Genomic DNA, 17,959 nt, shown 5'->3' with positions numbered 1-17,959 from the left:
CACACGTCACCACAAAGTAAACAAAACATACGTGTGACTCCCGACAAGGCTGTCATATTCTATGGTTGTCGTCACAGTCAAAGATGGGAGTATTACACGCTCTACCTTGAGCACAAGTAAAAATGTCGTCTTGCAAGACCCCCCCATACCCCCGCCCCTCCACGACCTACTCCCGCACGGCTAAAACGATGCGGTCAAAGAGACACGCAGCCTTGGGAAGAAATACGATCTTCTGCTGGAGCGCCAGCTTGCTATGACATAAGGAGGAGTGTGGGAGCTCGAAAAAAAAAAGAGGTCCCGTCAAACATTTCGCGACCTGCTGGGCTTTGATGAAAAAGATATGAAGCTTTCCATGACTTGCGCTTGCGCTCGCACACACACACACACACACACACACACACACACACACACACACACACACACACACACACACACGCACACACACACACCCCTCCACACACACACACAAGCTGTTGTATTCGTTACCTTCTTGAGACATCTGAAAAATGCCTACCTTTTTAGGACCACCCTTTCTAGATATATAAAGATGTGTATTTACAACATTAATAATAACAAATATATATATGTGTATGTATATATATACTATGCAAATATAAAAAAGGTAAGCTTTTAGTAAATTTTTTTTGGAATAATTTTTTTGTTTGTAATTGGTTTTTAATCTTCATGATTTAATTCAAGTTATTACAGTATTTCTCTATATACATATTTCCATCCATCCATTTTCTACCGCTTATTCCCTTCGGGGTCGCGGGGGGTGCTGGAGCCTATCTCAGCTACAATCGGGCGGAAGGCGGGGTACACCCTGGACAAGTCGCCACCTCATCGCAGGGCCAACACAGATAGACAGACAACATTCACACACTAGGGCCAATTTAGCGTTGCCAATCAACCTATCCCCAGGTGCATGTCTTTGGAGGTGGGAGGAAGCCGGAGTACCCGGAGGGAACCCACGCAGTCACGGGGAGAACATGCAAACTCCACACAGAAAGATCCAGAGGCCGGGATTGAACTCACGACTACTCAGGACCTTCGTATTGTGAGGCAGACGCACTAACCCCTCTCCCACCGTGCTGCCCCTATATACATATTTATTTAATTTTTTTAATACATTTTGGCCAAAGGGGGTGCATTTCAATTTCTCACACACACTTGTTATTACATATGTTGGCCAGTCGGGGAGCACTTTTAAAACCGACAAGCAGACAATTTGAAAAATCCCTCCTTTTTGGGACCACCCTAATTTTGATAGATTTCACCACCAGGGGTGCCAATGAGACATTCTCTATTACAGTGTTTTTCAAAATGTTTTGAGCCAAGGCACATTTTTTGCGTTGAAAAAATCCGGAGGCACACCACCAACAGAAATCATTAAAAACGAAACTCAGTTGACAGTAAAAAGTCGTTGTTGCAATTGTTGGATATGACTTTAAACCATAACCAAGCATGCATCAATATAGCTCTTGTCTCAAAGTAGGTGTACTGTCACCACCTGTCACATCACGCCCTAACTTATTTGGACTTTTTTGCTGTTTTCCTGTGTGTAGTGTTTTAGTTCTTGTCTTGCGCTCCTATTTTGGTGGCTTTTTCTCTTTTTTTGGTATTTTCCTGTAGCAGTTTCATGTCTTCCTTTGAGCGATATTTCCCGCATCCACTTTGTTTTTATCCTTCTTCGTGGGGACATTGTTGAGTGTCGTGTCATGTTCGGATGTGCATTGTGGACGCCGTCTTTGCTCCACAGTAAGTCTTTGCTGTCGTCCAGCATTCTGTTTTTGTTGACTTTGTAGCCGGTTCAGTTTTAGTTTTGTTCTGCGTAGCCTTCCATAAGCTTAAATGCCTTTGTTTATTTTTTGTTTAAGCATTAAATACCTTTTTACCTCCACGCTGCCTCCCGCTGTTTCCGACGTCTACAAAGCAATTAGCTACCGGCCGCCACCTACTGATATGGAAGAGTATTATTACACGGTTACGCTGCCGAGCTCTAGACAGCACAGACACTCAACAAAAACACATAATTTGCAGACTATAATTACTGGTATGCAAGTGGCACAGTGGTTGAAAAACACTGCTCTATTAGATGCAATGGTTTTCCGTATTTGGGACCATGATTTATGTCCTAACTTGTTCACCGGTCCTCATATGGAAGGTACTTTTCCTTGTTGATGTCTCAAGAAGGGTGGAAATACAAGAACACACACACACACACACACACACACACACACACACACACACACACACACACACACACACACACACACACACACACACACACACACACACACACACACACACACACACACACACACGCACGCACACAAACCACAGCCGTCCGCACAGCTATTTGAATCAACACACACTTGGTGGTGCCGTGTTATGACTCTCTCTTGAAGTCTGCTGCTCTCAAGACTTCAAAAGGCAAATGCAGCACAAGACTTCATTTAGATTTCACCATGCAGACAAGCCCAAAGGGAGTGTGTGTTCAGGTATGCATTGAGCGGTTTTGGTGGTAATATTGCTCTACTGCCGTCTAACAACAATACTAATAATACTGCAAAAGTTTTGCAGTTATAGCTTGTACACTGTGTGTGTATGTACACTGTAGGGAAGGACAACATGGCCTAAAATCTGTAAAGTGGGTTTGTTGTCTGTCAACCTTTGTTAGATTTCTGGAAGAATAAGTTGATGTATCAAGTGATTTGGTAGTTTTAGTGCATTTTGAAAGTGAAATGAACTGATGTGACGAGCTGAAAGTTGGTTTGGAGAGCTGTGTGAAGAGTTTTGAAAAAGTGACCTAAGTGAAGTGAAGTGAATTATGTTTATATAGCGCTTTTCTCTATTGACTCAAAGCGCTTTACATAGTGAAACCCAATATCTAAGTTACATTTAAACGAGTGTGGGTGGCAGTAAAGTGTCTTGCCTAAGGACACAACGGCAGTGACTAGGATGGCGGAAGCGGGAATCGAACCTGGAACCCTCAAGTTGCTGGCACGGCCACTCTACCAACTGAGCTATGGGAAATGTGTCCTAGCGACTGTAAAAAACTGTAATAAAATTCTAGCTAATCATTTAATTAAGTCAAATACAAATAAGGCAACAAGAGAAGTATCCTACACTTCCCTTTGCTAAAGTAAATATGTACATCCGATATGGGCATCTACATCAACAATATGATTTCCCTGAGTGGCTGGACAGAACAGATTTACAGAAAATCTATTTTTTTAAATCGATTTAAGGATCGTTACAAATAAGAATCGCAATTCATTCGAAAATCGATTTTTTTTTTGACACCCCTATCGTCTATATTGCCCAACCCTAGTAGACTGCATACTTAGTTCCCTATAGTGCAAATTTTGACTTGACAGTGCTGTCTCAAATTGATAACCTTGAACTAGTAATGGATAAATGTGTCACGGCCCGGGCACACGTCATCTGTGTGCGGCGCTGGGCGCACCTCCAAGAGGTCCGGCTGCAGCAAGCAGCTGCAATCAATCGCCAGCAATCAACGAACCTGTCGCTGATGAGAAGACGTGCCTTCTTAAGTCAGCATAACCTGCTATCCTGGGCCATAACGTAAACACCTGTTCACATACACAGCATTCCTCCGTTCCCGCGTCACTAGATGTATGTCTCGTCTCCCCGTATTCCCTCTGGTTCTCTGGCAGCTTCTTGGATCTTGACCACCCGTCTGGACACGGACCTTCGACACCTCTCTATTGCCCCTGACTTCCTGCCTGTACTTTGGACCTCTGAGCCTGTCTTGCCCCTCTTGGACTTCCGCCTCTCGCTCAACACTCCCGGTAACACTCAGCAGTTTATTCCTACACATAGCCGCACACCATACACTTTTGGATTCGTTACACTCCATTCCCTTGTTTATTAATATTAGTTTCTTATTTATATATATATTATATATATATATATAAATAAACAGAGTTAAACGACGTCCCTGTTGTCTGTGCCGTCTTCTTCCCCCTGTACAAACCGTAACAAAATGACGCCTAATTGACATGGCGGCATCTGTTCGATTAAAAAGTAACTTGATTTGACCTGTAAATAAAATAAATAGCTATGCAGAAAGGAATATAAAAGGTGCAACTCTAGTCAATGAGGAAATAGTACACAGAAAAAGTTTACATTTGGTGCTATAAAATTAAAATTATTCATTTCTTAGTTCCATTTAGGTCGATGATTGCGTTAAACACAGAATTTTTTCAGTACAACTGTCACTCGTGAGCCGAAAGAAGCGTGTCCTGATGAACACAGTTTTGTGCTTCACGGTCAAACGACACAGCAGTTGTATTGCTCACACGTTTTTTTTCTCTTAAAGTGACAGACACATCAATGGACACGACATCACTCCTTGTATTTCACTAGTTAGTCCCTCCCCGTCCGACGTGTAGAATAGATGGCGATGACACAGTGGTTTAGGTATGTCGCTGAGGGTTTAATTTAGGATCGTGTGACTTACCTTTGGCTTGTACGCCGTCGTAAGCATGGACATCTCAACATTTTGTCCCCGGACCGGTTTTGGCTGGCGAGGCGCAGGTGGCCTGGCGGACTTCTGGTTGTTGCGGCACACACAAATGAAGAAGAAGAGCAAAGCGATGGCCAATGGGATGGTCACACTGGGAACCAGAATATACAAGATCTCCATGTTGCTGCCGCCGGACTTCTCTTTATGGTCTACAGGAAGCGACGGACAGAGTGGAATGAATAAGAGTATAAGCGGCTACAGAAAATATCGATGATCCCTCACCACAAACGGGTATGTCACAGATCTCCATGCGGACCCCCTCGTCCAGCGTGAAGCACCAGGGGGCCTCGTGTTTGTTCCCTGGGTTGCGGCAGTATGAGTGTCCGCCGTTGAGCTCTGGGTAGCGGACAGCCAGGAAGTTGTGGCTGTGAGGATACTGGGAGTTCCACGGCTGACATTGACGGCTCGACTTGGTCACGCTGACCGTGCCGCGGTATTCCGAGCCACTGCTGTTGTAACACCTGTGGTCTGATGGAGACCAGAGAATAAGACATTAGAATTTACTTTGATTCTCATACTGGACAATGCTTTCCCCTCACAGATTTTGAGCAAATTATTATGACAACTACAGTGGTCTCCCGGTTTTTGTTATAGTCATCCGTTCAGTACATAATGTTTGAAATTGAAATGTTCTAAGGCTGCAACGACTGCAATTATTGTATTAGAAAAAATCTTAGATTTGTTAAATGAGTAAATTACATGGACGTTGTTTCCGCAAAACTGCTGCAATAGAGCGCACAAGAGAGTGGTGCAACTATTGGTGATGCAGATCACAGCAACAAGGTAAAAAGAAGCAAAAGGCCCAAAGAAGACAAAAGAGAGGTTTTGTGATTATTTCAGCTTTTAACACCTGACTGGAACTTTGACCAGAGAAGCATTAGACTGCTGGTTGATATATTTGTCTAAAAGTGTGCACTGCAAAAAGTCAGTGTTCAAAAACAAAAACAAAAAATACAAAAATTAGGGGCATTTTACTTGAACTAAGCAATATTATCTGCCAATAGAACAAGAAAATTTGGCTTGTCAAGACTTTCCAAAACAACTAAAATTAGCTAACCTCAATGAACCCAAAAATACCTTAAAATAAGTATATTCTCACTAATAACAACTGCATTTTTCTCGGTAGAAAAAACAAATATGAGACCTTTTTGCTCAATATTTTTAAAGATATTCTTAAATTAAGTAAACGCTAGTGCCATTATCTTGACATAATGATATGCAGTCGGCATTACATTTCTTGCATTTTCCCATCGATAACATGACATCATCACGCCAAGTGCGTGCTCTTTCAGTCAATTAGTGCGCAATGAATTCATATATATATATATATATACATATATATATATATATATATGTATATATATATATATATATATATTTATTTACAGCCCGGCCCCCAACCAAATTTTTTTTTATTGTAATTTTGAAGAATTTATCTGAATGGGCATGAACTATTTCGGTTCAAAATTGTTTGAAACGTCAGTTTGCTGTACTGTGCCAACTGTACTATTATATGAGTACGTATGTATGTATTGTTTAATTGAAAATAATAATTTTTAATATGAGACACAATTGTGTCAAAGTCATGATTTTTTATTTCATGCTTGAAGTAAGAAAAATGAGTTTTATACTTGTGAGTGTTGATGACACAGCTTTGCAACAGTTGATATTCTAGTTTTAAGCATGTTTTACTCAATATAGGTCATAAAATCTCAGCAACAAGCTGTAATATCTTACTGAGATCATTTAGGAGCAAAACCCTTAAAACAAGTAAAACACTCAACATGAAATCTGGTTAGTGAGAAGAATTATCTTATCAGACAGAAAATAAGCAGATATCACCCTTATTTGAGATATTTAATCTTACTTAGATTTCAGTTTTTGCAGTGTGGAAGTAACTCTGATAACTTCAATAAATTCCTCTACTTTGAATGGGAACTGCATTTCTTGGGGGGGAATTTTGCCTATCATTCACAATCCCGTTGTAAGACAAGAACACATACTGTATGTCTTACTGTTTTCCCTGCCTTCTGATTTGTAATATACGGTAAGTACAACGTGGCTAACAATGAAGCTAATGGGAGTCCACTATTGCGCCCTCAAAAAAAATCCCAAAACAGCCAACAAAACTTCATTTACGGTACATGTCATGACCTGAATATTAACCAAATATTAGCGATATTGTTATTAGACCAATTCTGCTTCCCTCTCGCCATATTTGCAGCCCGACGATAGACATCCGGCTGTCTCAAAGGCGGAAACGCGCCACAAAATAACCGTTATCATTTTGCATAAACCACCCCTCTCGTTCGGAATTACATTTCTTTCCAAATTAAATTCTGATTGACGTGTTTACATTAGGAATTTTTAATCTAATTGGGCCTTTATTCCGATAATTTGTGCCCATGTAAACATGGCTAACTGAGTCTCAGATAGTGCGGGTAATGTGAGTGTCTTACTTTTGTTAATAGGCTCCGTCATAGGAATTCCAATTCTTAGACAGTTGGCCGCCTCAGGACTTTCGAAGGCCGCCAGATCCTCACAGTTTGGCAGCTTCAGTCGCTTCAAGATGATCGGGTTCGAGCGAGCAATGATGTACTCCGTCTTGCACAAGTCGTTCTCCAGGATCTCGCACTCATCCTTGCACAGGTCCCGAGGTTTGTCAGCCCCCGTGCTGCGGTCGCAGGTCGGGAAAGCGAAGTGGCAGAGGGACGGGATGGCGAACTGGGAGCAGCGGTCCGACAAATGGTTAGATGTCCCGATCATGGTGAACGCCGCTGCAGCGTCAAGATGAAAAGACACAACTATGTTGGACAAAGCGTTTTTTCCACATTTTTTGACTTGGGGGCCGCATTGGGCTAAAAAAATTTGGCCCAGGGCTGAAAGCCGACTGTATGTAAAGTAATAATATACATATAAAGCCCATACATACAGTATATTGTATATATGTGTCCCTGTCCTTGGTACCCCAAAAGAGGGATGATCAGTTTAATCAATACCACACACTTTAGACTTCTGTACACTCTCAAAAATAGAGATACAAGATACTAGACAAGTCTTTGGCCAGAATTTTACCTTTTTAGCAGGGGTGTCAGACTCGTTTTCATAGAGGGCCACATAACAGTTATGGCTGTCCGAAGAGGGCCGCTTTTAACAGTCAATAATATGTGAATATAAATGTATAAGGATTTGCCTTATAATATTGTTACACCTACAATATGTATTTAATAAAATCTGTAGATTTTGCGGCCCAAAAAACTGGCAGCTCAGTCGCCAGAATTTTACAGTAAAATTTACGGTGAGTTCTACAGCATATTAATGTAAATTAAATTAAAAACATTTTCGCTGTATAATTCTGGCGACCGAGCTGCCAGGTTTTTCTTCTTTTTTTTTTTTTTTTTACCATAAAAGCTAATCATTTTTACTGTGTACAATTTAATGGATTAGTTGCTTTGCAATCATAAGTCAAGTAAATATTTAAGTTTTTTTTTTTTATCTTAAAGGGGAACTGCACTTTTTTTTGGAGTTTTGCTTATCGTACACAATCATTATGAGGGACTAGAACAAAGGTCTTTTTTTTTTTATTTTTATTTTTTAGCATTTTATAAAAATAAATAAATACATTTATTAGTAGGGCTGTGAATCTTTGGGTGTCCCACGATTCGTTTCAATATCGATTCTTGGGGTCACGATTAGATTCAAAATCGATTTTTTTTTTTCAATTCAACACGATTCTCGATTCAAAAACGATTTTTTCCCAATTCAAAACGATTGTCTATTCATTCAATAAATAGGATTTCAGCAGGATCTACCCCAGTCTGCTGACATGCAAGCAGAGTAGTAGATTTTTGTAAAAAGCTTTTATAATTGTAAAGGACAATGTTTTATCAACTGATTGCAATAATGTAAATTTGTTTTAACTATTAAATGAACCAAAAATATGACTTATTTTATCTTTGTGAAAATATTGGACACAGTGTGTTGTCAAGCTTATGAAATGTGATGCAAGTGTAAGCCACTGTGACACTATTGTTCATTTATTTTTTATTTTTATAAATGTCTAATGATAATGTCAATGAGGGATTTTTAATCACTGCTATGTTGAAATTGTAACTAATATTGATACTGTCGTTGATAATATTCATTTTTGTTTCACTACTTTTGGTTTGTTCTGTGTCGTGTTTGTGTCTCCTCTCAATTGCTCTGTTTATTGCAGTTCTGAGTGTTGCTGGGTCGGGTTTTCCGTGTCCATAGCAGCGCACTTCCGACTTCCGGCAACAAATGTGTGTTCCTACTTCCGGAAACAAAAGCGAGCGTGTTCTAATCATGACAGACTTGATAACAGACACTGATGACGACTATTTTTGGACAAATAAGGATTCACAACCTTATTATCTTTTTGAACCTGAATATACGGAGGATGAACTGCTGATTATAGAAGCGAGAATGAACAGAGGGTGTAACGTTGGAGCAGACGGAAGCCGAGCGAGTGAGATCGGTGTGACTTGCTGGTGTTAAAGTGTGGAACTTGGAGACAAGCTAGTAAATGGCGTGCTTACCCAAAATCAACAGACAACTGTCCATCGAGTGAGTCACTACAAAATTTACAGAAGGTGACGATAATTCAGAAGGAGTAAATTAGTGGAAAGATGAACTTTTTCATATTCGACCCCAGTCCCACAATGAGTACATGATTCTAATATCATTCACTTTGCTTCAACGGTTCTTTGGTATACTTTGTAAACAACATCTGCTTGTACCGTTTCTTAAACTTGATCATGCTAGTACATTGTTTAAATTATTTACTTAATCCCTTCCATAGTTTAATCCCACATACTGATGTGTTTGTATAAATGCTTTAGGTTCCGTTTATTTCTGAGATTTTATTTATCTTCTTTTGTTGATCCAAGGGACACCATGCCCACCGTCAAGCATGGTGGTGGTAGTATTATGCTCTGGGCCTGTTTTGCTGCCAATGGAAATGGTGCTTTAAATGGGACAATGAAAAAGGAGGATTACCTCCAAATTCTTCAGGACAACCTAAAATCATCAGCCCAGAGGCTGGTTTCATGTAAACGAGTTTCAAGCACTCGTTTACATCATTCTTGCCCTATCAGCTTATTAAGACGTTCCTGTTATGTGAAGCACTTTGTGCTGTTTAGTGTTGGGGCGTTAAAACCATTGTACTTTAACTGGTACAAATTAATAAGGTACTGTACACAAATGGACCTGGACTGAAGGGTACAAAAATGTCTCTCTTCTTTTTTTAGTTTTCAATTCCTTTTAAACATTCGATTTGACAAGCCCCGTAAAAATAATGTATTTTAGCAAATCAAAAATGTAATTCCTTTCTCTGATGACATTATGGTTATGGCTTGAGTTTATTTCAAGCATGCATACAATTACTACAGGATACATCACAATTTCCTGTTTTTCTTTTCAACGTGTTTGAAAAGGAGTAGGAAGAAGGAGATCTTATTTCATCTAACCCCTTTTCCATTACACCGTTGTTTACTTCCTGTTCTCAAGTTATTCACAATATACTCCATAAATAATAACATTCAAAAAAATAAATAATACACAGTGAAGTAAGTTGTATTTCATATTGTGAGATGAATAAGATTACCAATAAGTTCAGAATGTTTATCATGGTTCTTCTTCTTGGTATTTTGTAAACGCGTTGACTTTGAACCGTTTCTTTTTCTTCTTTTCTTGTATCATATTAGTACATCGTTTGATTTATTTACTTAATCCATTCCAAATTGTAATTCCACATAATGATATACTAAAGGTTTTAAATGTTGTACATGCATACGTATTGCGGATTGTTTTATCATTGTTACGTGTTACAAAACATAAGAAAAACTGTATTGTCTGAAATATATTCTGATTTAGAATAGAAGAATAGAATAGAGTTTTATTTGTCATTATTACAGTGAACAGGTTCAAAGAACAACGAAATTGGAGCAGATCCTCTAAGGTGCATACACAATAATTTAGTAATATAAATAGTAAAAAAAAAAAAAAAGATAAAAAAGAAGATATGTATCTATATATATGTATATATCCACACACATGCATATATCCATACATATGCATATATATATACACATTTACACATATGACATTATTGCACATTATAGTCCAAAAAAATAAAAATACATGATACATGAGGACATGACAGACATATTGTGCTCACTCAGACCTGTTTAATGCTACTAATTAGCCCATCATTGTGTACCACTCACCTGTAATCTGGGTCTCAATCTCCCCCTGCATCTGCAAGGAGTCAACAAAGATGCTGCGGTTGCCGATGAAGCGGGCGCAGGCGATGCCTCTGTACGGCTGGCAGAACCCCTCTTCATCAAAATCCTCCCTAACACATACAAAAAGGCCAAAGAAAGAACGCAAAAGTTAATATCTGCACTTGGAAACTAATATGACCCATACGGCTGTGCGTGCTGTTCCACAATCAGACCACAAGAGGTCCCTCTTTGAATGAATATGAGAAAAGCAACAGTTGTAAATGTGAGTTTAGTGTATTAGTACAGAGCCACTGAAGTCAAAAGGCCACAAATCTCAGTTCAGGGTATAAAACTACAAGAGGAATTTTAGTTAGAATTCCTGCTTTTATTCCTGTTTATGGCAGCGACATGTCATCATGAGCCATAATCTGAAACATGTGCACAGAGGAGAGATGGGGGAGGGATGTGGTGATGATGTTTTCACGACTACACGTTTACACATTCTCTCTACTTAATAGTCACTCTTCATTACAACTCTTTTCCTTATTTTTTGATTTGATTTTTTCTACAAACACTTTGGTGCATAGCTGACAGTTGTGCAAGAACACACACACACACACACACACACACACACACACACACACACACACACACACACACACACACACACACACACACACACACACACACACACACACACGCTGTTCTAGCAACTTGAGGGTTCCTGGTTTGATCCCCAGCTTCCGCCATCCTAGTCACGTCCGTCGTGTCCTTGAGCAAGACACTTCACCTGCTCAGTGGCCTAGTGGTTAGAGTGTCCGCCCTGAGATCGGTAGGTTGTGAGTTCAAACCCCTGCCGAGTCATACCAAAGACTATAAAAATGGGACCCATTACCTCCCTGCTTGGCACTCAGCATCAAGGGTTGGAATTGGGGGTTAAATCACCAAAAATGATTCCCGGGCACAGCACTGCTGCTGCTCACTGCTCCCCTCACCTCCCAGGGGGTGAACAAGGGGTTGGGTCAAATGCAGAGGACAAATTTCACCATACCTAGTGTGTGTGACAACCATTGGTATTTTAACTTTAACTTAACTTTAACTTCACCCTTGCTCCTGATGGCTCGTGGTTAGGGCCTTGCATGGTGCTTTGAGTGACTTGAAGGTATAAAAAGCGTGATACAACTTTAACCCATTTATCATTTAAACACACACTGAATATTCGCTTGGTGTGACATCATTGTCTGCTTTAGGTTGCGCCATATGGGACCTTAAGAGCAGGCAATACCACAATATATGAAGATAGGGCATGAAGAAGGTGTAAGCCAGGGGTGTGTCCTGGGCATGACGTTAAAGTGCATCCGGCAGTGGAGGCTCCTCTATGGGGTCTTGGGGCACTAGGAGGTTAACCCCTTTACTACTGGTACCCCAGGTGGCCCTTGGCAAAGGCCTAGTACCTGACTGCCCCCTAGCCAGGGATACGGTGAAGACCTCGACGGCGGAGCAGGCGGAAGACGGTAGATTTAAGAACTACGACAACGGCTGCGATGGCGGAAGAAGGCTGCAGCAGAAAAGGGTCCCCAGTCGTCTTGGACTCCATGCCACTGGACCCTGACCCGATTTTGTCAAGGATCGTGTGGTGACTGTCTGTGCACCAGTCAGTCTCCCCACGTAAAACAAAGTCACGCACAGGCATCCTCCATAAAGGGATACACCCCTACCAGGAGGATCGTCATACTCGTTCAAGTGACCGCCGATGAAACCAGGGGTGTCAAACTCATTTTAGCTCAGGGGCCACATTAAGGAAAATCTATTCCCAAGTGGGCCGGACTGGAAAGATCATTGCATGATAACTTAAAAATAAAGACAACTTCAGATTGTTTTCTTTTTTAGGTTAAGTTAAAGTTAAAGTACCAATGATTGTCACACACACACTAGGTGTGGTGAAATGTGTCCTCTGCATTTGACCAATCCCATTGTTCGCCCCCTGGGAGGTGAGGGGAGCAGTGAGCAGCAGCGGTGGCCGCGCCCGGGAATCATTTTTGGTGATTTAACCCCCAATTCCAACCCTTGATGCTGAGTGCCAAGCAGGGAGGTAATGGGTCCCATCTTTATAGTCTTTGGTATGACTCGGCCGGGGTTTGAACTCACAACCTAGGCGGGGCGGTCACTCTAACCACTAACCACTGTAATAATGTTCATCAGTCAAACAGGTGGAATTGAGTCTGGCAGAGTTTTAAAATGCTCCAATTGGTGTTAATTTTTAATCTATCAGAAGATGGAATGAATAATAATATCAATTATTATTATTATTGTACTTTACCCATTTTTCTCAACTGATGTACTAACATCATGTGGTTTATTCTGTACATATGTGGCATCATCTACAACAAAACTTGTACATTTGGGCTTATTTCATTAATCACACATGAAGTTGAAGGCGGATACAAATTATTTCATCATATTTATGTGCGCCCAGATAATGTGTACCCAGTCCTCTATCTTAACAGGGCACATAGCTCCGCCCCCTCCGAAGCTCCAGCGACAGAGGACACAAATAATTGCTATTGTGACATTCAGTGGATACATTTAAAACAGCAGTTTCTTTCATTCAAAAATGTAATCTCATTTTTATACTTTGCAAACTCACCTCGCGGGCCGGATAAAACCTGTTCGCGAGCCTGATCCGGCCAGCGGGCCGTCCGTTTGACACTGGTGTAAATGGTCTCAACACACACAAGCACGGACATACACACACACACACGCACACATAACCACCGCAAATAATTACATTGTTGCTATTGCTCTGACTAAAGTGAGACCTCATGGACCCGCCCTTATTTAAACCTAATAATAAAACGGTTCTGCAATAAATCTCCCTTCACAACTAAATGTTTTGTTTTGTGTGAAAATATTACAGACTGCAGACGTAACAATTACACACGCAATAAAAACGAACATAACAATTAATTGCAGCGCTGTTATGCGACATTAACTTAATCAAAGTACTGCATTCTATATATATAAAAAAATACATACATGCATTACTGCCGCCTTGTTATTTGATGATATCTGCAGCCATAATAAGTAATGCATGTTTGAAAACTGCAGCAATTACCACACAAATGGTAAAAAGAGCAGTTAAAGCTTTAAAAAAGCGAATATGAACACACACGTGCACATGTTAATTGAAATGGGGACCAAGTTTTTGATCATCACTTGTGGGGACCACCCTTTCTACAGGTTGTGGAGGCATAAAAAAAATAGGTAAAATGGCCACTGCCCAGTTAGCTCATACACGTCTTTAAATCTCCAGATTGATGAAGTAATGTGCTGATCATTCTTACTGGGGACCCTGGAGAAAAAGAGTTAATATGGTTCATGGGGACCAAATTTAAATAATTTTGCATAATTCACACAAATTTGTACGTGAATACTGAGGACCATTTAAAAAAAAAAAAAAAAGGAAATGCCAATGTCTCACACTCAAACCAACCAGTAAACATGTTTTATGGGCCAAAGCTTAAAAATCACTTAGGCATCTTCAGAATGGATCTGACTATCATTTAAAAAGGTTTCCCTTTAGGGCAGTGTTTTTCAACCACTGTGCCGTGGCATACTAGTGTACCGTGAGATATTGTCTGGTGTGCCGTGGGAGATTATGTAATTTCACCTAATTGGGTTAAAAATATTTTTTGCAAACCAGTAATTATAATCCGCAAATGTGCCGTTGTTGAGTGTTTGTGCTGTCTAGAGATCGGCAGAGTAACCGTGTAATACTCTTCCATATCAGTAGGTGGCAGCAGGTAGCTAATTGCTTTGTAGATGTCAGGAACATGGTTTGTTGTGATCACATTATGCAGACGACAGCGGGAGGCAGTGTGCAGGTAAAAATGTATCTAATGCTTAAACCAAAAATAAACAAAAGGCATTGAAGCTTAGGGATGGCTATGCAAAACGAAGCTAAAACTGAACTGGCTGCAAAGTAAACAAAAACAGATTGCTGGATGACAGCAAAGACTTTCAGCGTGTGGAGCAGCAGACGGCGTCCACAAAGTACATCCGTACATGACATGAAAATTAACAATAAAATAGGAGCGCAAGACAAGAACTAAAACACTACACACAGGAAAACCGCAAAAAACTCCAAATAAGTCACGGCGTGATGTGACAGGTGATGACAGTACACCTACTTTGAGACAAGAGCTATAGTCGTGCATGGTTGGTTATGGTTTGAATTCATATCCAACAAATGCGAGAACAACTTTTTATTGTCAATATCGGCTGCTGAGTTTCATTTTTTAATGTTTTCTGCTCGTGGTGTGCCTCGAGATTTTCTCAACGAAAAAAATGTGCCTTGGCTCAGAAAAGGTTGAATAACACTGCTTTAGGGGACCTGTTTTTTTGTCCCCATACCGTCAGAGGTCCCCTAAAGGTGACTGTGTAAACAGAGCGATGTCCCCATTAAGTAAGCATTGCCAGAACACACACACACACACACACACACACACACACACACACACACACACACACACACACACACACACACACACACACACACACCTAGGTTATGAGGGCATCATGAAGTGAGTATGGGGTCATGAGGTTCCCTCTCTCTGAGGAGTGTTAAGTGACTGCGGGGTCAAGGTTAGCTCCCTCCATGTGTTCCCCAGCCAGACATCACTTCAGAAATGAAACCAAAGCACACAAAAACTATGACCAACACATCCCCGTCCATACAATTTATCGTAATATTACTTTTACATCTGCTTTAATCCACTTCCATCCATCAAATACATAGTTTCCCAGTAAATGTGGCTGCATGATCAATTCTACATCGCCAGATGGTTTTCCTTTGGCACCAGGTTTCTGCATAGCAACACTGGCAGACTCCTCGGAAGCGGGAACCATGCAGAAAGAAACCTAACCAGGAATGTACAGTATTTTTTGATTTTTGAAGGATCGACTGTTACTGTTGAAGTGGAAAATACAAAAAGCCATATTCTGTGTGCATATTTAGTGAGGTGTGTCCAGGCAGTCATGAGGTCTCGGCAGCTCTACGGCAGAAAGACAATTCAATTAGGCAACATGTTGGACACGCAAATGACACGTCCAAGCAGAGAAATTACCGCAGTGCAGCTAGGGTCCTCCCGGGGAAATTATGACTGCTGCCAATCCAAACAACCTCAAATGGAAAAAAAAAAAAAACCCAAAATTTGAACCCTTTGTTTTTGCAAGCTGAGTCTAACTGGGATTTGTATTGGAATATGCTAATAAAATCCAAAATAAGTTAACCTTAGCAACAGAAAAGCATTACAAATCATTTTATTGCAGATCTAAAAGCAGAGGGGGTGTTTGCAGAGTTTGCAGGGGGAGGAGCAAGCTGGTGTAGCAAATGACGGTTCCTTGACATAAAAGCATGATGACGGTTTTAGAGACTGAACTTGAAACTGAAACCGGGAAACGTAACATAACATAAATCTGGGGAGCAGTGAAGCGTACATGTATGTTCACGCTAGTACGAAAAATGCAAACATGTAGCTGATGTCATCGGTATGTAGGGATGGGTACCGAATTTGGTACTTTTATAGGCACCAAACAAAGCAACTTTTCAAAATGCACTAGATCGATACTAATTTACATTTGATTTGCCATACACATGCTATCGATTAGCATTAGCAATTTTACACGGCAATTTCAACACCTCAACATTTTTGTAATGAAAACTACAACTAAGATGCACTTAATGGGAAATACTATTTCCTACACTGCAAAAACTGAAATCTAAGTAAGATGAAATATCTCAAATAAGGGTGATATTTGCTTATTTTCTGTCTGATAAGATAATTCTTCTCACTAAGCAGATTTTATGTTAGAGTGTTTGGTCCTAAATTATCTCAGTAAAATATTACAGCTTGTTGCTGAGATTTTATGACCTATATTGAGTAAAACATGCTTGAAACTAGAATATCAACTGTTGCAAAGCCGTGTCAACACTCACAAGTATAAAACTACTTTTTTAAAGTAATAATTTCTTATTTCAAGCATGAAAAAAAAAATCATGACTTTGACACAATTGTGTCTCATAATTAAAACGGCTGACAGCCAAATGGACTTTGTTGTTTTATTTTCCATGAAACAATAGAAAATACGTACTCATATAGTAGTACAGTTGGCACAGTACAGTAAACTGACAGTTAATATTTAAACATTTAACATGTGACATTTCTAACAATTTTGAACAGAAATAGTTCATGCACATTCAGATAAATTATTCAAAATTACAATTAAAAAATTTTTGGCCGGGGGCCAGGCTGTATATATGCGCACTAATTGACTGAAAGAGCACGCACTTGGCGCGATGATGTCATGTTATCGATGGAAAAATGCATTTTTAGACCATATGATTTGCCTGAGCGGCTAGGAGACCACGAGAGTAACAAGCGGTTGCCTTGTTGCCTTTCCATTAAGAACAATAAATTTGTTTTTAGTATAAGTTTGCTGGTTTCAAGAAATGTAATGCCGAGACCATATCATTATGTCAAGATAATGGCACTAGCATTTACTTATTTTAAGAATATTTTTTAACATATTGAGCAAAAAAGTCTCTTTTTTTTCTACCAAGAAAAGTGCACTTGTTATTAGTGAGAATATACTTATTTTAAGGTATTTTGGGGTTCATTGAAGTTAGCTAATTTGACTTGTTTTGGAAAGTCTGGAAAAGCCACATTTTCTTGTTCTATTGGCAGATAATTTTGCTTAGTTCAAATAAAATACCCCTCATTTTTGTATTTTTTTTTCTTGTTTTTGAACACTGACTTTTTGCAGTGTAGCTAAGGCAACACACCATAGTCTATACACTACTGCCATCTAACGTCTGCATGCAAAGTCTACTATATAATACAGTACAATACTTGCAAATGAGAAACTGAACAGTAAGAAAATAAGATAACAACCGGACAGCGCAACTCAGATTTAAATGTTGAAAATAAGACATTTTGAAACAAAATTAACACAATTGAACACATACAAAGTACCGAAAACTGACACTGTTGAGTAATAATATCGATTTCCCATTTAGTGATTCAATTGTGAAAGATAAAAAAGTTAACGTACCAAATGATTGTCACACACACACTAGGTGTGGTGAAATTAACCTCTGCAT

The 17,959-nt window shown here is 39.9% G+C and overlaps 1 protein-coding gene across 2 annotated transcripts in view; it reads right to left on the bottom strand.

The window, feature by feature from the left end:
• The window catches only part of ror1 (receptor tyrosine kinase-like orphan receptor 1), a 313,481-nt gene that overhangs the window by 17,644 nt on the left and 277,878 nt on the right, over positions 1-17,959 (bottom strand). For both annotated transcript variants that reach the window (XM_062028260.1, XM_062028261.1), the window contains 4 exons: positions 10,801-10,928; positions 7,012-7,329; positions 4,775-5,020; positions 4,487-4,701 (listed from right to left, as the gene is read on the bottom strand). In XM_062028260.1, the coding sequence (XP_061884244.1) occupies positions 4,487-4,701; positions 4,775-5,020; positions 7,012-7,329; positions 10,801-10,928 (907 nt within the window). The remainder of the gene's footprint in view (positions 1-4,486; positions 4,702-4,774; positions 5,021-7,011; positions 7,330-10,800; positions 10,929-17,959) is intronic.

This window comes from Entelurus aequoreus, linkage group LG19, assembly GCF_033978785.1.
Source record: "Entelurus aequoreus isolate RoL-2023_Sb linkage group LG19, RoL_Eaeq_v1.1, whole genome shotgun sequence".
Lineage (NCBI taxonomy): Eukaryota > Metazoa > Chordata > Actinopteri > Syngnathiformes > Syngnathidae > Entelurus > Entelurus aequoreus.
Note: the sequence above shows the minus strand (reverse complement) of the source record. Positions and strands in the feature narration are given on the sequence as shown.